The 26,564-nt window shown below is 43.5% G+C and overlaps 2 protein-coding genes across 2 annotated transcripts in view; one reads left to right on the top strand and one right to left on the bottom strand.

Moving 5' to 3' along the window:
- Window positions 1-13,288, top strand: part of LOC148508103 (uncharacterized) — an 88,033-nt gene extending 74,745 nt beyond the window's left edge. The window contains exon 9 of the mRNA XM_088445299.1: window positions 11,759-13,288. Coding sequence (XP_088301425.1) covers window positions 11,759-12,788 — 1,030 coding nt within the window. The 3' untranslated portion in view covers window positions 12,789-13,288. The remainder of the gene's footprint in view (window positions 1-11,758) is intronic.
- Window positions 1-26,564, bottom strand: part of LOC148508100 (uncharacterized) — a 186,045-nt gene that overhangs the window by 27,203 nt on the left and 132,278 nt on the right. The window lies entirely within an intron of this gene.

Genomic DNA, 26,564 nt, shown 5'->3' with positions numbered 1-26,564 from the left:
GCCTGTGGTCTCTGTACCTATAGTATATACCAGTGAGGGGAGGCCTGGGCTATATACCCTGTACTGTCCCACAGTCTCCTCATACAGCAGCACTGGGAGTCTTTGTACCTATAGTATATACCAGTGAGGGGAGGCCTGGGCTATATACCCTGTACTGTCACACAGTATCCTCATACAGCAGGACTGGGGGTCTCTGTACCTATAGTATATACCAGTGAGGGGAGGCCTGGACTATATATATATACCCTGTACTGTCACACGGTCTCATACAGCAGCACTGGGGGTCTCTGTATCTATAGTATATACCAGTGAGGGGAGGCCTGGGCTATATACCCTGTACTATCACACGGTCTCCTCATACAGCAGCGCTGGGGGTTTCTGTACCTATAGTATATACCAGTGAGGGGAGTCCTGGGATATATATATAACCTGAATTAGACATTTTACAGTAACACCAGGGGATGTGTCTGGGTGATGACTGGAGAGGTGACTGCTGGGAATGGGACATTTTACAGTAACACCAGGGGATGTGTCTGGGTGATGACTGGAGAGGTGACTGCTGGGAATGGGACATTATACAGTAACACCAGGGGATGTGTCCGGGTGATGACTGGAGAGGTATCACCTGTACCAGGCTCTAGAAATAGCTCTCAGTGACAACTATCCACTTCTCTGTGATAGCTATTCTCACCGATATCTACATTCACTTCCCCTGAGACTGCGGTATCACCTGTACCAGGCACTAGACATAGCTCTCAGTGACAACTATCCACTTCTCTGTGACAGTTATTCTCACCAATTTCTACATTCACTTCCCCTGAGACTGCGGTATCACCTGTACCAGGCTCTAGAAATAGCTCTCAAGGACGTGGCTGCAGTTACCGATCACACACCACGTATACTTAGACATCAACCGTGGCATTCTAAATTAACATGACACCTGCAAAAGCTTTCACATAAAGTAGAATGTCAGTGGCGTAAATATTGTACTCCAAATGACTCCCTCACATATAAGACTACCACTCTTACTGTAATGCTCTGGACACTGCCATACAAACATTTCCAATATCTCACCTCTGCTCAAGCCTCTAACCGCAAGCAACTTTTTAGTACATATAACTACTCGGCATAGCAGTCGGCAGGTATTACCCGTGAGGTCGCTATGGCGGGGGGCGTCTGGCGGTGGTGCTGGTGCCTGGAGGGGAGTATTGGTTGTGCGTGATCCTGTGCGGGCATGTTGTCACTCTGGGCTTGTTTGGTCTGGCGGTGTTTCCGTCCACTCCAGTATGGGCGCCGCCGTTTTGCCTCTAGCCATGTGATCTAATCGCCCTATCCTAGTGGGTCGCATGCTCTCTCTGGCCTGTCACAGTGGAGCACTGGGTATTTAAGGGAGTTGAAAGCTCTCTTTCATTGCCAGTGCAACATGTTTCTCAGCCGCCGCTGAGAGAGAGTTCCTGTGCTCACTTATTGCCTGTTGGATCTTGCCTTAGCCTGCTTACCTGACCTGCTCAATACCCTGCTGGAATCATCTGCCTCCTCCTATTGCATCTCCCTTGCCTGAGTACCTGTGTCAGCTGTTACCCTGCACCCTGCCTCCACTTGCTAATCTCCTGGACATTATCAATTCACTACAGCCTGCATATTCACTTCAACCTGCAGTTCATTACACCATCACAAGACCCAGATTACTGGACTGCGCCTATCTGCCACTACCTGGACTTTTACTCATTGCTTCACCTCAGTTCCCATTTGCACTTTAGTGCCATCCCTGGACTTTATTTTCTCCCATTGTTCATGTCTGCCAAACCACTTATTAAAACTTCCACGTTTTGTTTTAAATCTGCTTCTGTGATTGCTCCTATCACCACCACGGGCCCACAACAAAACCAGACCATCACACCCACCTGCTACTATCTGTGCACAAGATTTGCTTCCAATTTCAAGGACACTATTGATGAGATCAGAAATTACATGGTATACTCTTCCTCAGCTAGTCACCTGCTTTATTCCCTACCTGAACCCTCCGGCACATTCTCTTCATTTTACCCCACAAATGAAGATGAAGTATCTACACTCTTATCATCCGCCTACTCTACTTCCTCTTCTCTTCATCCTGTACCCTCACACATCAGTAATGTTCTGACTCCTGTGCTCATCCCACCCTTAAGTAAAATCTGTAATTCCTCTCTCTCTCTCCTGGTATCTTTCCATCAGTGTACAAGCATGCAGTGATTAATCCCATTAGGAAAACAACAAAATTCTGACCCTAACTCTCTCAAGTTACCGTCCTATCTCCCAGCTCCCTTGGCCCTCCAAGCTACTTGAGAGACTTGCCTACACTCGCCTCACACACTTTCTTAACACCCACAACTTATTGGACCCACGTCAGTCCGGCTTTCATTCCCAACCCTCCACAGAGACATCACTAGAGACATCACTGACTATGGTAATAATTGATCTGGTCACTGCCAAGGCTAAAGGCCATTACTCATGTCTTACTCTTCTAGAGCTCTCTACTGCTTTTGACACTGTTGACCTCTCTCTTCTCATACAAACACTACAATCCCTAGGTCTCCAGGACACAACCCTTTGTTGGTTCTCATTTTACCTATCTGATCACTCTTTTACTGTTTGTTTTTATGATTCTGCCTCCTCGCTACCTCTATCAGTTGGAGTACCGCAAGGCTCAGTCTTAGGTCCTCTGCTTTACTCATCTATACCACCTCTCTTGGCAAAATAATCAGCTCTTTTGGTTTGCAGTATCATCTGTACTCAAATGATACTCAAATCTACCTATCCTTCCCAGATTTGTCACCGTCTGTGCTGGTCTGTGTCACTGAATGTCTCTCTGCCATTTCATCTTGGATGGCATCTCGCAACCTCAAACTTAATATATCCAAAACAGAATTATTTATATTTCCACCGGCCAATAACTGTTACCCACCTGATCTCTCTATCACTGTTGATAACTCGACCATCCACCCTGCCCCACAAGCTCACTGCCTTGGTGTCATCCTTGACTCTGAACTGTCCTTTGTTCCCCACATTCAATCTGTCTCAAAATCATGTTACATACATCTAAAAAACATAGCCAAATGCAACCATGTCTTACACAAGACACTGCAAAAACTCTAATCCATGCACTCATTATTTCCAGCATAGACTGCAATAGTCTCCTTACTGGTCTTCCCAAGAACAGGCTCTCACCGCTACAATCCATAATGAATGCATCTGCGATGCTGATCTTCCTTGCCTAACGTCCATTGTCTGCTGACTCATTCTGTCAGTCCCTCCACTGGTTACTGGTCTTCTATTGTATTCAATATAAAATACTTACACTCATACATAAAACTATTAACCAAACACACCAACATACATCTCTTCACTTATCTCTTTCATCCACTAGGGGGCACTGGAGACTTAGGGCCTGATTCAGACCTGCTCGCGAGTGCTTAGCGCTCGCAATCGGGTTGATGGCTGGGCAGTGCACACGCGAGCCCCGTAGCGAGCAAGAAATCACTCACTATGGCGCTTGATTCCAAAAGGGGCGGCTGTCGATGTTGATAGACAGCTCGCCCCGTTTGGTAGGCGGGTCGGGGGGGGGTGGCTGGACAAACGGAGGCGTTCCCGAAGGAACGCCTGCCGTTTGGGGGTGGCCCTACTGACATCATGAGTGATGTCAGTAGTGAGCTTCCGGCTCTATTAGAGCCGGAAGCCCACTGGGGCTTGCGGCAGATGAGACCCTACCACAAGGTCTCATCTCAAGCCTGATGGTTGTGACCATAACCTGGCTGCTCGCAAAAGCTGTGGGTGGTCACCCACAGCTTAGCAGGAGGCTGGCTCAAAAAAATGTTAAAAAACCGCCCTGATTCAGAGCGAGCGCTCTGAAAGAGCGTCCAGCTCTGAATCAGGGCCTTAGTACACTGGGTATAGAGGCGTGGATAGTGGAGCTGGCGCTTGAAATAATTTACAAGTGTGAAGCTCCTCCCCCTCTGCCCCACCAGCCCCTCAGTTTTAGAAAAGAGTGCCAGGGAGCTGGTCACTTCATGCTGGACTCCAGCAGTATTTTTTTTTTTTTTTTTACTAACTAAAGGGACACGTCACCACCTCACTCAAGGTTGGGGTCCTGGCTTGAGTACAGGCATCGTGTACAGAAGGCTGATTCTCCTGGCATCTGACAACCCTGTTACAGCAGGATCCTTTAAAAGGGCTGTGAGTACACTGGGGTGCTATTATTGGCTGGTGCTGCAGGGAATCCAGTAATTGGGGAGGGTTGCGGCAGGAGCGCAAGTTAGGCCAACGCTTGTTAGCGCCTGGGTTAACAAGGCTGTCGCCTGCTGGGCAGAGCAGCCGATTATGAGTTTGGACTCTGGTACATCCAGAGCAGAGCTGAAACTGCTAGCAGAACACATCTGTGAATCGGCAGTTTACCTAGACGAAGCTTCCAAGGATATCAGCCAGATTAATGCTCGTATATCCGCTTCCGCTATTGCAGCCCGCAGAGCTCTCTGGCTGCGTTCTTGGCAAGCGGACGCTGAATCCAAGTGGGCGGTTGAAGGATTGCAGTTCACTGGTGATATGCTTTTGGGTCCAGAACTGGACAAATGGATATCCCAAGCCACTGGGGGTAAGTCTACTTCCTTCCTTTCGAATGCCCCGACATCTAGAATACCTCCTTTCGTGCTCCGCAGCCCTTTCATGGTAGAGCAAGAGGTGCTTCCACGTAGGCTAAAGGTGGCAGAGGTAGAGGTCGCCCACAGATGGTTGCACTTCGACAGGAACAAGAGCCAGTTGAAAAACAGGTGGCATGACTGTCTCCTGTCCCAAATGGGATCTCCTATGGTTGGAGCTCGATTTAAAGACTTCAACAGGTTTGGAACCAGACCTCTTCAGACCCTTGGAATCGCAGATTACTCTCTGTAGGGTACAAGATAGATTTCAAAGCTTCACCTCCAAATCCGTTTTTCACTACAGGTCTGCCGGTGTCAGCAGACAAGGCCAAGGTTCTGCAGGAGGCAATTCAGTCTTTGCTACATTCAGCAGTGCTGGGTCCGGTACATCAACGGGGTCTGGGGTTCTACGCCAACCTTTTTGTGGAACCCAAGCCGGATGGGTCTGTCCTGCCAGTCCTGAACCTGAAGTCTTTAAACCAGTATCTGATGGTTTATCGCTTCAAGATGTAGTTGATTGCGAGTTTGGAACCTGTGGAGTTTCTAATTCTCTGGATATAAAAGATGCATATCTACATGTTCCAATTTGGGAACTGCTGCAAGCTTTCCTGCGTTTTGCGATTTTTGCACGAGCACTATCAGTTTCGGGCGTTGCCGTTTGGTTTATCCTCGGCACCCCGTGTCTTCACCAAGGTCATGTCTGTCATGATTGCACACCTTCGTACATCAGGGGTGACCATAATTCCTTACTTAGACGACCTGTTGATCAAGGCCCCATCGGAATTTCTTCTCTTGGTCCACGCCTTACTGACATACAAGACTCTAACGCAGCATGGCTGGATGATAAATGTAAAAAAATCTAACATAATTCCGTCTCAGAGACTCCAGTTTCTGGGGATGATCCTGGATATAAGGTTACAGCGGGTGTTTCTACCGGAAGACAAAGCCCAGGACATTCGGCTACTAGTTCAGTTAGTCCTCAGACAGGAGACTTTTTACTGGTTTGACTTCGTCCCTTGGGAAAGAGGGTAGCTGCCTTCGAGGCACTAAAATTTGGACGATTCTACTCCCGTGTGTTCCAGCTGGACCTACTAACACATGGGTCAGGGTCTCACTACTACATTGGATGATCCAGTTGGCACCGACAAACAGGGTGTCTCTTCTCTGGTGGATGCAAACCAACAACTTCTTGGCGAGTGTGGGATTGGATAATCGTGATGACGGACGCCAGTCTCTGAGGATGGGGAGCGGTGGATCTGGACGGTCATTTTCAGAGACGTTGGTCTCCACAGGAAAGACGGTGGCCCATAAATGTGTTGAAACGCAGAGCAATTTACAATGCTTTGCTTGAAGCACACTTACTAAGATCTTATCTGGTCAGAGTTCAGTCGGACAACGAGATGGCCGTCACTCATGTCAATCGACAGGGCGGAACTCCGAAGTCGCATGGCAATGTGCGAAGTCACCCAGATTCTCAGGTGGGCTGAGAGTCAATCAGTGATCCTGTCGGCAGCGTTCATCCCAGGAGTGGACAACTGGGAAGCAGACTATCTCAGTACCCAGGATCTCCATCCCAGGGAATGGATGCTTCACCCAGACGTCTTCCAAGCCTTGGTCAGTAGTTTGGGTCGGCCTCAGGTGGACCTTATGGCATCTCGCTTAAACCATCAGCTGCCAAGATACGTGTCCAGAACTCGAGCTCCAGCTGCAGTGGCAGTGGACGCACTAACAGTTCGATGGACCTATGACATGGTTTACATATTCCCTCCAATTCCTCTACTTCCTCGCCTATTAAAGCGGATAAAACACGAGTCGGTCTCTGCCATTCTCGTAGCTTCGGATGAGTTGGTACTCGGACCTTTGGACTCTCTCAGCAGACGATCTGTGACCTTACCACTTTGTCCGGACCTCCGGCAACAGGGTCCTTTCGTGCACCCCAACCTAGCACAGCTGCGTATAACGGGGTGGCTGTTGAGGCCGCTATCTTGAGATGCAAAGGCATCCGTGAATCTGTTATCCCCACTATGCTTTGTGCCAGAAAACAAGTTATGGCTGCGCATTACCACCGCATTTGGCGGTTGCATGTGACGTGGTGGGGGCCTTCCGTCTAGGACTTTTCGTTTATCCAGGTTATTGTTTTTTCTTCAGATGGGGCTAGATGCTGGCCTACGTTTGGGGTCCTTTAAAAGTGCAGATTTTAGCCCTTTCTATTTCTTTCAATGCAAATTGGCCCTCATACCTGAGGTGCAGATTTTTCTTCAGGGAGTATTGCGGGTGCAGCCACATTTTGTTCCACCTACAAAAGGTCCCTGGGACCTTTATTTGGTTCTTACGTTTCTTCAGTCTTCCATGTTTGAGCCGCTTGAGGAGGTGCATATCAAGTACTTGGTTTGGAAGACAGTTCTACTCCTGGCATTGACTTCGGCCTGTCGGGTTTCGGAGTTGGGGACCCTGTCTTGTAAGTTTCTCTATCTTATTTTTCATGGTGATAGGGCAGAGCTCCGGACATGAGCCACTTTCCTTCCTAAGGTTGTGTCGGTTTTTCACATAAATCAACCTATCCTGGTGCCTTCTTTAGTTGAGGACTCCGGAATATCCTAGACTCTGGATGTGATTCAAGCTCTCCGTGTCTATGTGGCTCGGACAGCGTCTTTCTGTAAGACTGATTCGCTCCTTGTCCTGTATTATGCTGTTCGGAAGGGTTGGCCGGCGTCTAAACAGATGTTGGTAAAATGGATTCAGCTGACTATACGAAATGCTTATATTAGCAGCAATAGGCTACCTCATCTGTCTATTTCAGTGCATTCCACATGCTCTGTATGTACATCATGAGCGGCACGTTGGGGTGCCTCCACCATGCAATTGTGCAGGGTGGCTACATGGTCCTCGGTACATACCTTTTGTGGTTTTATCAGTTTGACACATTTGCTGATTCAGGCTCCTCAGAGTGCTCTCCCCCGTGGGGAAAACTTTTTCTCTGATTCCACAGGGAACACTGGACACCCACCTCAGCACTCTTCGCCTGCCTGTTTGATTGGTACTGTGTGTTTGTATGGTTTTGTTTGTTGTGTGATTTTCACTTCTCTTTGCTTCCTTTGTTTTCCTTCTCCTCTTGGTCTTTTTTCTAAACTAAGGGGCTGGTGGGGCATAGAGGAGGAGGAGCTTCACACTTCTAAATTATTTAAAATGCCAGCTCCACTATCCACGCCTCTATACCCGAGTATACTAAGTCTCCAGTGTCCCCTGTGTAATCAGAGAAAAGGATTTACCGGTAAGTACCAAAATCCCATTGTCTATAGTAATAATACAGTGACATCACTTATATCTATAGTAATAATACAGGGACATGACTGGGGAGGTGAGAGGGTCTGGGAGTGTCACAGGGACATCACTTATATGGCTAGTAATACAGGGACATGACTGGAGCGGTGAGAGGATCTGGGAGTGTCAGTGACATCACTTATATCTATAGTAATAACACAGGGATATGACTGGGGAGGTGAGGGGATCTGGGTGTGTCACAGTGATATCACTTCTATCTATAGTAATAATTCAGGGACCTGACTGAGGAGGTGAGAGGGTCTGGAGGGTGTCACAGTGACATCACTTATATCTATATTAGTAATACAGGGACATGACGGGAGGTGAGGGGATCTGGGAGTGTCACAGTGATATCACTTATATCTATAGTAATAATACAGGGACATGACTGGGGAGGTGAGGGGATCCGGGAGTGTAACAGTCATATCAGTTATGCACAATTAACTCTTAAAAACAATTCCATATAGGTGAATTATAATTTCAACCTTTTATTGATGGCTTCTCCAATACACAGGATTTCACAGTAGTGAAGAGGTAAGTGTCAGACACCCAGCAGCTGTCCCTGTGTGTCAGGAGGACTAAGCAGGACCCAGAGCCCCATCACGGTGCCTCCATCTCACTAACACATAAGAGAGACAATAACCAGAAGATCCTGGAACTCACCAACAAGATCATTCAGCTGCTGACTGGAGCGGTGACTGCTAGGAATGGGACATTATACAGTAACACCAGGGGATGTGTCTGGGTGATGACTGGAGAGGTGACTGCTGGGAATGGGATATTATACAGTAACACCAGGGGATGTGTCTAGATAATGACTGTATCATTCTGTGTGTCAGGTTCCTATAAGGTGTCAGGATGTCACTGTCTATGTCTCCATGCAGGAGGGGGAGTATATAGAGGATCTGTACAAGGACGTGATGATGGAGAATTATTGGCCCCTCACATTACTGGGTAAGATGAGACTATTTTTTTGTATTGGGAAGAGCAGGTATGGGGGCTCCCTATATACACACATCATCTATTAATCACATATATATATATATACATAGTACCCAGTTACTGTGTGTCTCCTACAGATGGACCTGGTGGCAGAAATACCCCAGAGAGATGTCCCCGTCCTCTGTATTCACAGGATTGTACAGAGGAGAATCACAGGATCCCACAGGAGCATCAGGTATGTGGGATTTAGGGTCTCACCAATATACCACAGCCACTGTATGATCTGTAGAGAAGCTGTGTTTGTCTTATACACTGATATTCTTTTGTTTTATTTCATCAGACTTTCTTAAATAATTTTTTTGTGTTGTGGGTTATTTAGGATGAAGGTCTGGCATTTATAAAGGTTGAACATATAGAAGAAGAAGAGACGTATGTGAGTGATATAAAGGCCGAAGATATAGAGGGAGAAGAAGAGACGTATGTGACTGCTATGAAGGCAGAAGATATAGAGGGAGAAGAAGAGACGTATGTGACTGCTATGAAGGCAGAAGATATAGAGGAAGAAGAAGAGACGTATGTGACTGCTATGAAGGCAGAAGATATAGAGGGAGAAGAAGAGATGTATGTGACTGCTATGAAGGCAGAAGATATAGAGGGAGAAAAAGAGACGTATGTGACTGCTATGAAGGCAGAAGATATAGAGGGAGAAGAAGAGACGTATGTCACTGCTATGAAGGCAGAAGATATAGAGGGAGAAGAAGGGACATATGTGACTGATAATAAGGTAGAAGATACAGAGGGAGAAGAAGAGACGTATGTGAGGGGTGATCAGCAGTGTATGGAGGAGGAACTCCCTACAGATATCAGCACAGGTGAGTAATAAACACTTATTACAGAAAAAAGTCACGTTCTCCTCATTCAGTCACTACAACAATATCTTATCCTAAACCACCTTCTTTCAGTACAAACTAAGGCATTAAATGTGTCTGCCATGTGGGGAAGTCAGAACTCATCAGCCCCTATTATACTCCTACTCTCCTCCTCACATCATGTCACTGTGTGTTACCATCCCAGAGATCTGACCAGTCTCCTCCCCACACTCTCTGGTGTATCTTATACATCAGGAGCCATCAACCCCTATTATACTCCTTCTCTCCTCCTCACATCATGTCACTGTGTGTTACCAGCCCAGAGATCTGACCAGTCTCCTCCCCACACTCTGGTGTATCTCATACATCAGTGCAAGCGATGTAGCTATACTAAATAAATCACTGTTCAATGTGATGAAACTCCATATAACAGCCATGATTCTGTCTTGTGCACTACCACATGTGACAATACCCACTGTTTTTATAATATTATGTGATTGTCAATATACTGTGTACTAACCATCACACACAACCACACACCTATCATTGCACAATTGCTTCTCCACTTTCTGTGCTTAGATGCTCTGTACTGTTACACTTTATCTACTGACCTGTCTCTATCCTGCTCTGCCCTCCTGCTGTCTTCCTCTTTCTGCTGTTACTTATCTGTGCCCTGCACCATTCCCCTGTCCTGTCCTGTTCTCTCCCCCTCTGTGCCATTCCCCTACCCTGTCTTTCTGCCTCCCCCGCTCTGTGCCCTGCTTCATTCCCCTACCCTGTCCTGCTGCCTCCCCCACTCTGTGCCCTGCGCAATTCACCTAGCCTGTCCTGCTGCCTCCCCTGCTCTATGCCCTGTGCCATTCCCCTACCCTGTCCTGCTGCCTCCCCCGCTCTGTGCCCTTCCCCTACCCTGTCCTGCTGCCTCCCCCACTCTGTGCCCTGCACCATTCCCCTCTCCTGTCCTGCTGTCTACCCCGCTCTGCCCTTGGACATTCCCTACCCTGTCCCGCTGCCTCCCCCGCTCTGTACCCTTGGGCATTCCCCTACCATGTCTTGCTGCCACTCCCATTCTGTGCCCTTTGCCATTATTTAGTAGCATGACTCTCCCTGAGGGTGGCCAGAGGACCATATAGAAGCTACTTTTGCTATATATATATATATATATATATATCCATCCATCCACCTGGAGAACTTTGTGTAGTGTGGACACAGCTGTTAGTAATTTAGCCTACAAGTTTCCCGTATTTATGTGTGAGGGCGATCTATATGGATATTGTGGTTCACCAACATCACTGGCTGAGATTGTCCTTGTGGCTGGATCTATGACTTGTGCAGATAATGTGCTTGTGCCATTTTATCTGTTCAATGAGAGTCTTGTTTCTTGTTGGTTCATTTGTTAATGTTATATTGTGGACATTGTTTGTACCTGCAAATTAAACATCAAATTAAACAGCTAAACCTCTTCATTATAATAACAATAATATGGCGGTGTAGCGGGCTTAGGATTGCTGCCTCGCAGCACTAAATTCACGAGTTTAATTTTTCAACCAAAGTCATGTGTGTGGCATTTGTATGTGTTTCCTCCAAAAATCATACTGGTAGGTTAATTGGCTTCTGACCCAAATTAAGCATATTGTGTGTACTAGTAGATATGGTTGTGAATATAGATTGTAAGCCAATTGGCCAAATATTCTCTGTAAAGCACTGTGAAATGTGTGAGCTTTATGAAGAAATCTGAATAATAATAATACAGGTTTTTTTATTTCCAGTAGATGGACGCACAAGCAGAAATGACTTGAAGAGGTATCTCATCTTGTCTACAGAGATTAAAACAGAATATAACACCACACAGGAATCTCCAGGAGATAATCCCATTACACAAAATATACATCCAGTACCTCACAGTGCAGCTATGTCATCTGATCCCTCTAATTGTGACCAATGTTCTTCTGATACCTCAGCTTTTGTTACACATAGTGCAGCTCATACACCTGATAAACCATTTACATGTTCTGAGTGTGGGAAATGTTTTACACTGAAATCAAATCTTGTAACACATCAAAGAAGTCACACAGGTGATAAGCCATTTCAATGCTCTGAGTGTGGGAAATGTTTTACTTATAAATCAAAGCTTGTTACACATCAGAGCCATCACACAGGTGAGAAGCCATTTTCATGTTCTGAGTGTGGGAAATGTTTTACACAGAAATCAGGTCTTGTTACACATCAGAGAAGTCACACAGGTGATAAGCCATTTCAATGCTCTGAGTGTGGGAAATGTTTTACTTCTAAATCAAAGGTTGTTACACATCAGAGAAGTCACACAGGTGAGAAGCCATTTTCATGTTCTGAGTGTGAGAAATGTTTTACACAGAAATCAGCTCTTGTTACACATCAAAGAAGTCACACAGGTGAGAAACCATTTACATGCTCTGAGTGTGGGAAATGTTTTACATGTAAATCAAGTCTGGTTATACATCAGAGATGTCACACAGGTGAGAGGCCATTTCCATGCTCTGAGTGTGGGAAATGTTTTACTCAGAAATCAGAACTTGTTACACATCAGAGACGTCACACAGGTGAGAAACCATATACATGCTCTGAGTGTGGGAAATGTTTTACTGATAAATCACATCTTGTTAAACATCAGATAAGTCACACAGGTGAGAAACCATTTGCATGCTCTGAGTGTGGGAAATGTTTTATACACAAATCATCTCTTGTTACACATCAGAGACATCACACAGGTGAGAAACCATTTCCATGCTCTGAATGTGGGAAATGTTTTACACAGAAGGCAGATCTTCATCTACATGAGAGAAGTCACAGAGATGAGCGGCCATTTACATGCTTTGAGTGTGGGAAATGTTTTACATATACATCGGCTCTAGATATACATCAGAGAAGCCATTTCCATGCTCACAGTGTGGGAAAATGTTATACACAAAAAGATCATCTTGTTACATATCAGAGATCACAAAGGTAAGAAACCATTTCCATGCTCTGAGTGTGGGAAATGTTTTACATAGAAGGCACATCTTGGTAGATATCAGATGACACAGGAGAAAATCATTTATATGAGCTGATACAAAACAGGGCTGTAGCAACACTCCAGTCACACAGTATTTTAAAATTTGAAGTCATCTATCTGCACATAATTGGGATGTGTGTCATTACTATAAAAAGAGGAGGGATGTACAGTGCTAGGGAAATCTAAACAATAATGAATATAGGGCTTGATATAGGTGCAATTAATAATTTATACTATTTAATTTGAACTCTCCCAGGGGCACCATCTATGCCATCAGGGGGTTATCTGGATGTTCTAACTGAATTCGATCCACCCAGATAGTTAGAATGAATCAGTAGAACTGACCACTATTTCCTGATATCTCATATCGCTATCCAAACTATTTTAGTGGGTTAAACAGTTAAACCTTGTATCCTGTAATTGTGATTCTGGAGGAAAGAATGCAATAAAAGAAGTTACTGCAGCCTGGCATCTCTACAAAAGGATTTTTATTTATAAGATAAAATTGCACTCTAATAATTTTAAGAATAGTTGATGTGTAATAAGGGTCAAGTCATTCCTATAAGCTAAAATAAATTGATGCAGTATCATGAAAACACAGGTGAAATATATATTGATATTATATAAGGCCGGTTGTAGGTGTAAAGGGGGTTATCCAATAGGCGATATATGCAGGCGATTGCACGATAACGACGTTGTTATCGTGCAATCGCTTGCAAATCGCGCATGCATCGGGCAGGTTTAGGTCAGAAACAACCAGTAATGCGCGTGCCCGCGGGTTGTTTCCGACATCTATCATCGCCCGTACATGCTAGTCACCCTGACGATCCCGTCAGGTTCAGCATGTATGGGGATGATGGATGTGCCTGGACTGTACAAGTGAATGTTCAGTCTAGGCACATTACTAGGCATACAAACGAGAGCATGATTGCAATGTCGTAATCGTGCTCTCATTTGTATGTCTATAAGTGGTTACGCACCTTAAGCATATAACACCCCAAAGAGCAAAAACAGACAACCAGAAAACAAACAGTACAGATTACCGTACATAGGAAGGGGGTGTGTATAGTTTACATGGACAGTTGTGCACTGTGTGGGAGCAGGTTGGGGTAGGGGGGAAAAGGGAAATAAGGTGCTAGCATAGAGACCTTGTGGGTTAAGTCAATGGCTGATGCTGTAGGGTCTCGATGGTGAACTTATGAGTATCCTTGGTGATTGTAGGCGGTATGTAGCTACCAGCGGATCCGGTATGACATACCGCCAAATCTAAGCCCGGCTGATGAAATACCGACACTGGAAGTCCGGCAGATGAAGTTCCCGAAGGCACCTGGCAAGTATCCTATCCAAACCCCCCCAACCCTCCCTTAGGGGTGCCTAACCCTAACCTCCCCCCAGGGGTGCCTAAACCTAACACCCGCTCCCTAAACCTAACTCCCAGGGGGGGTGCCTAACCCCCCCTTCCCCTATCCTAATCCTAACACTCCCAGGGGGGTGCCTAATCCTAAATCCACCCGGGAGTCCCTAAACCTAACTCCTCCCCCGCAGCTAACAGGACCGGATGCCCGGTTTACCTACATTCAATATGTCAAGAGTCGGGATTTCGGCGTGGGACTGATGATAGGCGTCAGTATTTAGATGCCCTATCATTAGTCCCATGCCGGGATTTCAGTCGCGAAGCTGGTGGTCGGCATTTCGACGGCCAGCTTCCTGACTACATACCGCTGCCGGCTAATGGTGATAGTATTCAGTGTCAGTACAATCCCCGGACATCTGCATTATGAATGCTGTAAGGAAGTCTGTGACCACAGCTGCTAGGACAGGAATTCATTGCGCAACTAAACGGCAACACGAGAAATTTACACTTCACGTAATACAGTAAAACAACAGTAGAGTTCCTAGATCTGGATGTACATATACAAGAAGGAAGGATACAAAGACCCACTACAAACAAGTAGACATGAACCGTTTTATCCTGGCAAATAGGGAGCATCATCCACAGTGGTTGGACAACATTCCAAAGGGTCAGTTTATCCGTATAAGAAGAAATTATTTCACGGTAGATAACTTCAAGAAGCAAACAGAAGATTTAAAGAAACAACTAATGGAGAAGAAATATATAAAATAGCAATAATATAGACAGCGTATGAAGAAGTCCTTAATAAAAGAGAAATATTGCTACAATATAAAAACAAAGGAACAAGAAATGCTGTAAACAATTCAGAATGTGAATACAACACGGAATCTCGCAGCATCAAAAAAATCTGAAATAAACACTGGAACATACAACTGAAGGATGAGACACTTTCTGATATCAGGAAACGACTGGTTCACAATCACATAAACCAGGAAACTCCCAACAAACATCAGTCACTGCCCTAAGGAGAGAAGGGGCTTCATTTACTGTGGTAAATGTAAAAACTGCCAAACAAAAAAAAAGCACAACCAGTGACACTGTTTAAATCTAATGTAACAAGAGAGAACTTTAACATCCAACACTTCATGACATGTGACAAAAAAGCCACTCTGTTTACTAGAATGCCCGGGTGGAATGCAGTACGTGCGTGGGTAAGACCACCAGACCTCTGACACAAATGGCATTATTTATTTACTAGAATGCCCGTGGGAATGCAGTAAGTGGGTAAGACCACCAGACCTCTGACACACAGGGCATTATCTATTTACTAGAATGCCTGGGTGGAATTCAATATGTGGGTAAGACCACCAGACCTCTGACACAAAGGGTATTTTCAATTTACTAGAATGCCCGGGTAGAATGCAGTACGTGCGTGGGTAAGACCACCAGACCTCTGACACAAAGGGCACTATTTACTAGAATGCCTGGGGTGGAATGCAGTACGTGGGTAAGACCACCAGACCTCTGACACAAAGGGCATTATCTATTTACTAGAATGCCTGTGTGGAATGCAGTACATGGATATGACCACCAGACCTCTGACACAAAGGGCACTATTTACTAGAATGCTGGGTGGAATGCAGAATGTGGGTAAGACCACCAGACTTCTGACAAAGGATAGGAGAGCACAAAATTATTTCAGTAAAGGTTTTGAGTTACACAGCATCTCAGCACTTCAAACTCAAATATTTTCAGGATCCCAGCCTAACATACATAGCAATCCAGAAAGTAGAACCTAATTGGAGGGGAGGAGACTTTAATAAGATGATAAGCAAATACATGTTAAATGTGCTGCTGAGGCTCTCTGCCTGATTGGCTCTCAGTTGCTACCGGACTCTGGCTGCTGCATGCAGTTACTCACCTGTTGGTAGTCTAGTTACCTGACAGCCTGAGTGACCAATCACAGGAGACCTCTCCCTTCATTAGGGATTCAATTCAGTTCCTGCTTGCCAGTGATATTGCTAAGTTCCTGCACCTAGTGGAGGTTCATGTGGTCGCTGCACGCTGTGCAGTTCCTCGCTCCCTAACCTTTGTTCCCCTGTCCAGTATCCTGCCATTGTATACCTTTGCTCCCAGATTCAGTCCTCAGTGTCCTGTCCCTGCCAGTCCTACTCCTGTGTCCTGCTGGATTCTGCCTGTTCCCGTGTCCATTCCTGCTACATGTTTGTGCCTTGCCAAGACCCTCCAGCTTACCTTTTGTGTCACCTCCAGTTTGTGTCTAGTCCAGCGTGTACCTGTGGATTCTTCCTGCCAGTTCAACCATTTCAAGTACTGGTTCTGCTAGAAACTCGAACCTGCATTCACCTTTCAGTTTAACCATATCAAGTACTGGTTCTGTTACAAGCTGCAACCTGCATCCTGAGTAGCTGGTCTGCCACAATCAAATCCATTTCCAGCATTGCAGGTTCAACAGTATTCCCACCTGCATCCTGAGTAGCTGGCCTGCCACAATCCAATCTATTTCCAGCATTACATGGTTCCAGGATATTCCCACCTGCATCCTGAGTGTTGTGAATTCCGATGTCTACTCCATGTGAGACCACAAGAACCCAGCTAGTGAGATATTCCACCAATAACCGCAGCTGGAAGCCATATGGCGATAGCTGAGCAGACTGCAGCACGGGCTGCTAGGAAGCCGTATGGAAGTTCAGTAAACAGATGGCAGCAGAGGGGTTGCTTGATGGGGCTGGGAAGCCGAATAGGTGTTCATATCAACAGGAGAACAGGAACAACCTGACTATTCAGCCAGGCCGAGGGAACTCACAGACACTCTATAATCGGCACAGCTGCAATAGTCCAGTGAATATAAATAGGCTGAAGTCCCAATCAGGTTTGCACTTGTGGAATACACATCACTTCCTGGGGCGTGCTGATCGCCTAGTAACAGGAAGAACTGGAGTAACCCCATCCTGTCTGGACATACTGTCAGAAAGTGTCAAGTCATGACAGCGACTTGTAACACTACCCCCCCTTCATGCGGGGTTGAGGACCACCAGAACCTAGTTTGTCTGGAAAATCCTGAAAGAAACATCTCAACCTTGTAGCATGTAGTGCAAAATCAGGAACCCAGAATGTTCCTCCGGACCATAGCCCTTCCAGTGGACTAAAAATTGTATACGACCCCTGGAAATTCTAGAGTCAAAGATTTTCTCCACTATGAACTTGTGTTGACCATGGACCATGACTGAAGCAGGCCTGGAAGAGGACCTGAGTTTGAATTTGGCTGAAGAGAAAACCGGTTTGAGCAAGGAACAATGGAAAGTATTAATGATATGGAGAGAGTTGGGTAATTGAAGTTTGAAGGCTACCGGGTTCACCTGTGAAGTAATTCGAAACATCAATAAACCTTGGACCCAACTTCTGCGTAGGTTGGTGGAGCTTGATGTTTTGGTAGAGAGCCAAACCAAATCACCCTTCTTAAATCCACACAACCTTCGATGTTTATCAGCAGAATCTTTGGAACGGAGAGACACCTTTCCGAAGGCTTTGATGAACCTTATTCCAAATATGACAGAGCCGAGAGACAGAAGATGAGGCTGGTGAACCGGCGTTGAAAGCGTTTGCCCTCGGATGTTGCCCTGAACACAGAAGAATGGGGATACTGAAGATGCAGCATGGCATGAATTATTAAAAGCAAACTCAGCAAGCGGCAGATGAGATACCCAGTCATTATGACACTTGGAAACATAGCAGCGTAGATATTGTTCCAGACACTGATTAATGCGCTCAGTCTGTCCATTAGACATGGTAACCTGAAGAAAGACTAAGATCAATGGCCAGAAAGGAACAGAACACTCTCCAGAACTGTGCCACAAATTGTGATCCTCGATCTGACACAATATCCATTGGTAAGCCCCGAAAAATGTGTTGAAGAAACAGGCCGGAGAGTTCCTTAGCAGTAGGAAGTTTTTGCATTGGTATAAAGTGTGCCATTTTGCTAAACCGGTCCACCACCATCCAGATAATGGAACATCGAGCAGACATTGGGAGGTCAACAATGAAATCCATGGCGATGCGAATCCAGGGTCTCCTAGGTATGGAAAGTGGAAGTAACAGACCAGAAGGAGCCGTCCGAGGTGTTTTATTACGGGCACATACCTCACATGCCAAGATAAATTCACGCACATCTTTGTTCAAAGTCTGCCACCATACAGAGCGGGAGAGTAATTCTAAAGTTTTACTGATGCCTGGATGACCAGCAACTTGAGAAGCTTGAAACTCCAGAAGAACTGCTCTTCTAAATTTCTCTGGGACAAACAATCGACCAGAAGGCTTCTCCAGAGGTGATTCCGATTGACATGCCTGAATGAGATCTGCCAGATTTCGGGTGAATGCACAGTGGAAGAAAGAGTCAGGAATGATAGCTTCATCTGACCTGGATATCTGTTGAATAGGTCCAAAACTCCTGGAAAGGGTGTCATCCTTGATGTTCTTGGAACCAGGACTGAAGGAGATGAGGAAGTTGAACCGCGTAAAAAATAAAGCCCAACGTGCTTGCCGGGAATGCAACCTTTTACCGGACTGAATGTAGGACAGGATCTTGTGGTCAGTAAGAACCAAAATTTGGTGTTTGGCCCCCTCCAACCAGTGTCTCCAGTCCTCGAAAGCCCATTTACTAGCTAGTAATTCTTGATTTTTTACACCATAATTGCATTCAGCAGAGGAAAATTTGCGAGAAAAGAATGCACATGGGTGCAACTTACTATCTGCAGGGTCTTTCTGTGACAAAACGGCTCCACCTACTTCAGAGGCATTTATCTCTAAGATAAAAGGAAGGTCAGGATCAGGATGTCGAAGAACAGGTGCCTGAGTGAAAGCGACCTTGAGAGTTTTGAAAGACTGGATCACCTCAATTAGCCAGTTTAAAGTATCTGCTCCTTTTTTGGTCAGATTAACAATGGGTGCCACAATGCTGGAAAAAGATTCAATGAATCGACGGTAATAATTAGAAAATCCGAGGAACCGCTGGATGGCTTTAAGGGAAGTTGTTTGGTCCATTTGATCCATTGAAAATTCCTGGGACGAGATTGTATACCACAGAAAAGAAACCTTAGTGCGGTCAAATTCAAATTTTTCCAACTTGGCATACAGATGGTTCTCCCGCAATTTTTGGAGAACCTGATGTACGTGGTGATGATGTTGATCGAGTGAATGAGAAAAAATGAGGATGTCGTCCAGATATAAGACCACGAACACCTCCAAAAACTCCCAAAGAATGTCATTAATCAGGTCCTGAAAGACAGCTGGGGCATTGGATAAGCCAAATGGCATGACTAGATACTCGTAGTGTCCAGAGTGAGTACTAAAGGCCATTTTCCACTCGTCTCCACTCTTGATTCGAATTAGGTTGTATGCCCCTCGGAGGTCAATCTTGGAGAAGATATTAGCCTGACTCAGTTGATCAAATAGTACCGGAATGAGAGGTAATGGATATGAATTTTTTACCATAATGTTTTGAGGGATGGATGAATCCTTTAGCCAAGGCATCCTCAATATACTCTCTGATAGCTTTGTCCTCCGGTATAGAAAGGGAATACAGCCAGCCTTTGGGTAATTTGGCGTCTGGAATCTAATTGATTGCACAATCGGAAGATCTATGTGGAAGAAGAACATCCGCAAGTTTCTTGGAGAAAATATCAGCGTAATCCTGACACTGAAACGGAATGGCTAGAGATGTCTTAGCAATGGTAGCAAGTAAGGACCGAATAGGCATGGTCAAACAACGATTCTGACAGGTCTGACTCGATCTGATTATCTCACCAGATTGCCAATCAATCACGGTATTATGTTCCCTAAGCCATGGAGCCAAGGGACAATGGAGGAGATAAAAAGACAAAGTTCAGTAAACAGATGGCAGCACAGAGGCTGCTTGATGTGGCTGGGAAGCCGAATAGGTGTTTGTATCAACAGGAGAACAGGAACAACTTGACTATGCAGCCAGGCCGAGGGAACTCACAGACACTCTATAGTCAGCACAGCTGCAATAGTCCAGTGAGTATAAATAGGCTGAAGTCCCAATCAGGTTTGCACTTGTGGAATACACATCACTTGCTGAGGCATGCCGATCGCCTAGCAACAGGAAGGACTGGAGTAACCCCGTCCTGTCTGGGCATACTGTCAGAAAGTGTCAAGTCGTGACCGAGACTTGTAACACTGAGTAACAAGTGAGTCAATCCACTGAGTCAAATCCATATCCAGCATTACAGGTTCAACATGATTCACCCAGACTATGTCTGTACTCAAGTACTCACCTGCACCTATTGCCTCCTGCAATTAACTTTTGCTTTGCCTGCTGCTAAACTCCAGGTTAATCCATTCCTAACAATCTGAAATAAGATGGATAACAACATTATCCACAATGACGCCCAATGGTCTAAACATAGACTTAGAACTACAAACTATACTCTAAAGATATGGAACCTGCTTCACTAGCTATAGCAATCATAAGAATCGTGCCCACCTTGTCACTTATCAATCCATTAATCAGGTTATCAAATCTGAAATTGAGACAGGTAACAAGATTATGCATGCACTAGCTTTAAGTACATTTGACTGTATATGTGTGTGTGTATGTATGTGTGTATATATATAATGCACTCACTTTTTTGTTGAAAAAAAAAACATCAAAGATCCAGCACTCACATTTAGTGGATTTATTGTGAAGGTCACATATGAAAAATACAGCATCCAATAGTCAGCAGCAGCAGCAGCCAGCCCCACGATGACTGTTTCAACCAATCCTAATTGGTTTTCCTCAGGGTCTAATCAATTAGGATTGCTTGAAACGGTCGTCGGGCAGGCTGCTGCTGCTGACTACGGGACGCTGTATTTTTCATATGGGACCTTCACAATAAATCTACTAAACATGAGTGCCGGCTCTTTGTTGCTTTTTTATCCCCAAAAAAGTGAGTGCATATATTTGTTTTGTATGAACTAGGCACCGCATCTTTAAAGAACTTTTTTCAGGAGTGCTGTCTTATCTCAAAGTGTTTTTTATATATCTATATATATATATATATATATATATATATATATATATATATATATATAAACACAGGAATATTTGGATGTACATGTTCCTTCAGCAATTCACGAATATATGCATGCTTATTCATTTTATTATTGCCTGCATTGCAATTAAGAGCATATAGAAATGATTGAGAATATATATATTAATTGTGTGAGTTGTAGAAGGCTGCATTTGTCGATTGGCCTCAGGCCTAGAGAGGATAAGGCCTTCCCTTTCTCTCTAAAGTAAGCAAGTGTGCGTCTGATGCAGCAGCCATATTGTTTGATATTTTAGCTAAATGTATGTTAAATGATGTATTAAAAAGTGTGTATTAATTATTGATTTGTTTCTCTGCAGGTGTGATTAACCACAGAGATATGTAGATTAAACTGCTATATACATTGTTCTAGCAATAAGAATTATAGGTTTAAAAAGTTTTAACATGTCCAGAACAGCTGACAGCAAGTCTCAGTTTTTATATAAACAAATGACCTAACTGAAGATAGCATTTAACTGCAATAAGCAGAAATGAAGGTTAAATGAGCAATTATGTTAGAATTCTACATGGGAACAAAAAGATAACACAGAATAGTGTCAATATTATGACTAAAGCACAGATGATCTAAGTAATCCAGTACACATCGCGTTATATAGGGGTTACATTTACCCCATAGTGTCTGTATCAACCCAGTATGAGAATATAATGACATATATGAAAAATCTCACATGTGGCTCTTATTATGCCAATATCTAAAAGTTGTTTTCCATATTCTTGATAATAAAAAACTCCAGTCCTTATCAGTGTAATTCCATCCGTTCCGCTATTTACTACGCACTAGACGCACTAGAACATCTTGTCAGAATTTTGCCTAAATACTATGTGCTACATTTGTAATATTGTTATCATTGATATTTTCATATTTAAATACTATACATTTATGCATCTTTATCAGCCTGTATGTTATTATTTAATGTTACTTAGATTTCCCTAGCGCTGTACAACCCTGCTCTTTGTATAACGTGTTATATCTTATTGGAGGATGACCCCCATCTGTGTATAGCTGCTATATAACTCCTCAGACATCACATATCAGATCTAATCTTTCCTAATCCTCCATGTGTCATTAATATAAGACTGGGATAGATCACTCGGGTGACACTTCTAGTATTGTCTTTATTCTATTAGATATCAGCACCACTCTCCGCAGTAATAACAGACCACGTCGTTGTTATATAGGGGATATATTTTTTGTATCTCAGTTATATACAGAGAAGATAAAATACATTATTATTCTATTAGATGTCGGCACCACTCTCGGCAATAATGACAGATCACTTTGTTGTTATATAGGGGATACATTTTATGTATATCAGTTATACACAGAGAAGATAAAATACATTATCGTTCTTGAAAATACATTTTGTTATGGAAACTTATGGGTAGAATCCAGATGTTTGCGGCTTTGGAATGGTGGATTTATGGTGACGCACAAACTACAAAGTATTTCATGGTGGTGGTTAGAGAAAATAAATTAAAAAAAAGTTTGTTTTTTCACTTTCTTGTAATTCAAAGAAAAATGTTTTTGCCTATTTTGGGGAGATTATTTTGGCCTTTTTAGGATAAATAAGGAAACTAATGGTATTATCTGTAATAAACAAGGTAATAAGTGTGTGGGTTCTGCATAAATAATTCAAAGCAGAGAGACAATTATTGTCACCACCACAAATCTACACTGTAAGGGTCAGGAATAAAGGCCTCAGTGATCTGGCTGCTGTCTCCTAACAAGATCTATCCCGCAGACCTTCATAGACTATGGGCCTGATTCAGAGCCGTTCGCTATTTGTGGTCGTTCGTTCAGCTATTCAAATGATCCGTTCGCAAATTGCAGTCTGTTCCCACCTCTAAGTCTGAACGAGCGAGCAAAACATACGCTCGTTTTTTTGATAAAAATGCCCCCTGGCCGCACGCACCATACGTCATGTCCGCTATTTATTAGATTAATCGAGTACATCGTACAGCGTATGAACTGCTCGCTATTCTTGTGGTTGGTGTTTTCAACCGCTATTTTGCGAGCAGTTCTGAGTTAAAAAAAACCAAGTGACGTGGTCAATGATGCTGCTGTATTAATTATGCACTCCCTTAAAACGCCCGTTTTGACCTTTAAGCACGCCTGCGTTCGGATCTCCACTCCCCGTTTTCAAGCACCTTCCCCTGTTACCACCCACATATGCCTCATTCTGTCACTCAAAATAGCAGGCCCTCGCTATATTGCGTACCAACGATTTTCGGCCGCACTGACTGGTTCGCGCATGCGTACTAAAAACCGTACGCATGCGCAGATGTGCGAACATCGCTCGGAACGAGCGTACTGCCGCTAGCGAGTGGCTCTGAATGAGGGCCTATGTGAGATAATGTGTATAGTGCTGAAGAGCGGCGCTGCCAAGGTGGTCACTGGTGAGGGTACATAAACTATGTGATGTATATTATGGTGATACAGATAATGACTGTAACTGTACGTTCCTTATATATATTACTCATCCCGAGGTCATTATTCTCCATTTCTCTCCCATGGATGGATTATACTGATCAGCGTCTGTTCATCACAGATACATGTAATATATAAGAGGATCCAGCAATGTGTAGTGTTTTATGCTGATCACAGTAAGCTCAGATGTTCATTTGGGGTATTGTACAGGTGACGTGTATCACCCCCAAGGTGCAAATTATAATGTGCACCGTACTCACCACTATGCATACTCTGCCTCTCATATAAAGGTATCATTAGCTGGTATAAGTAATGTTACTGGTATTAGCAGTCAGTGATGATGGAGTACCTCACACTGACAGTAGTGACACCAAACATGTATGTGTGTCTATGCAAATGGGAGATGGAAATCACATGCATACCGTACTCACCACTATGCATACTCTGCCTCTCATATACAGGTATCATTAGCTGGTATAAGTAATGTTACTGGTATTAGCAGTCAGTGATGATGGAGTACCTCACTTACAATGACAGTAGTGACACCAAACATGTATGTGTGTCTATGCAAATGGGAGATGGAAATCACATGCATACCGTACTCACCACTATGCATACTCTGCCTCTCATATACAGGTATCATTAGCTGGTATAAGTAATGTTACTGGTATTAGCAGTCAGTGATGATGGAGTACCTCAATTACAATGACAGTAGTGACACCAAACATGTATGTGTGTTTATGCAAATGGGAGATGGAAATCACATGTGTACTGTACTCACCACTATGCATACTCTGCCTCTCATATAAAGGTTTCATTTTGTAGGACCAATAGGTTTTTATGAAAAGGTAATAAAAAGAATATTATAGTGCATGTATATGCTTAACACATTTATATATAAACAAAATGTATTACCCAGGGGATGTCATACTCCACCTGGAGCAAGGTGACCAGTAATTTTGTCAGGAATCACTAATAACAGTTTCAAGTCTGGTTTTAATTAGCTAGATGGTGCAAACAAAGGTCTTACCTCTTTCCAGGGTATTTGTATGCAGCTCCACCGGGCAGTACCTCCTACAGCCAACATGATTCCAGATAATGTATCTCTTTATCAAGGCATGGAGGGTAACTTCTAAAGTGCTCACTTTTATAGTAACAGTTTTCTTTTTAAAATGGTGTCACTTCTGGCTTTGGTGCTGCGGAGCGGATGTGGAGGTCTGTCTTAATGTTTGAAATAAGCATCTTTAGGGGTGTGGGACAGTAGTGGCTCGTATCATAGGGCCAGTCTCCTCACAAAAAGCAATCTGGGGATCTTCAAGGTAATAAAAACGCTGAGTGGGTTGGCGGAGGTGATGTCACCATGATCCCGGAAATGAATAGGTCTGATATTGGAGGCTTCTTCAGGGAATTGTGTGATATGTAGTCCCTTGTGCCTTAGAATTGGGTCCAGCCACCAGCTTTAGGGTGCTTTGTGTTTGAAAGAAACCCAGACTGAACTGACATCATCCGGCTGACCAGTAGTGGTGTCACTTGTTCCCCAGGTGTTCCAAAGTCCTCTTTTTCAGTGGTCTTCTCATTATTATAATTATATTGGAATAATGAGAAGAACACTGATAAAGAGGACTTTGTAACACCTGAGGAACATACACAATGCCAAACATGACCAACAACTGAGGAGGCCACTAACACCAGGGGATAGACATTTTATACTATACCACAAGAGTCACCCTAATGGAGTAACAGCATTTGGCATGAGGAAAATTAACATGGACATTAGAGGGGGAGATATCGATAGTGAACTTTTATGACAGGAAACAAGACTCATATTTGTAATGACACCTTGGCACCAGTGGACCTAAATGAGGAGAACGATTATACAGCCTTTCTCATGTAATCCTGTAGATTTATATTAGGAGCAATTACATAAATTTGTTTATTTTGGTGAAATATTGGGACTATTTTTATCCTTATTCTGACCTAAGATATGGTATTTGTGTTTAATATTAAGAAAACTGACAACCAAACCAGAATTATAATATACAATGTTGAACCTCACGATTATTTTACACAATTTGGTTATATATTTTTTCTTTTACACCTAATCATTTTTACACATATCATTAATCACTTCTTATATTCACATGGATAACATATTTACTATACAATCAGATCACAATTACATCACTGTCACACCATCAGTTATTATACCATTCATCCACTAACTATATATATATATATATATATATATATATATATATATCCATATCCTTTATTTTAACTTATATATAACAATATTACTTGGTGTTTATGATGATTTGATACAATCACTATGCACTTATCATGAACATAATTTCTTAGACACATACATGTGTGTGTGTGTGTATATATATATATATATATATATATATATACTGTATATATATATATATATATATATCCCTTGAATTTGATATATATTTTTTTAATTTCCATGAATTAATCCTTTATATAATGTTATAAATATAATATAGGTATTATACATTAACAATAATGGTCAATTTTGATCAGGATGCCACATAATTTATTTCCATTAGGTTTGTGTTATAAAAATATAGATTTCAACACATTAACTACCAGTTCAATAGAGGGGACAATGAACAGAAAACATTATACACACACACTCTCTAATAGTGGGTGCTATAATTATTCAGTTTACAATACGTTATTTACAACATTTATCCAGTAGATCAGGGTTCAATTATAGGCAGGGCGGTCGCCTAGGGGGCCCCACACATTGCTCCTACCCAGTCTACTCTGTACCCTAGTGGAAAAAAAAGAAACAA

The sequence above is a fragment of the Taudactylus pleione genome, unplaced genomic scaffold (assembly GCF_031769625.1).
Source record: "Taudactylus pleione unplaced genomic scaffold, aTauple2 ptg000377l, whole genome shotgun sequence".
NCBI lineage: Eukaryota > Metazoa > Chordata > Amphibia > Anura > Myobatrachidae > Taudactylus > Taudactylus pleione.
The sequence above is the reverse complement of the archived record's forward strand: the minus strand, read 5'-3'. Positions and strand labels throughout refer to the sequence as shown.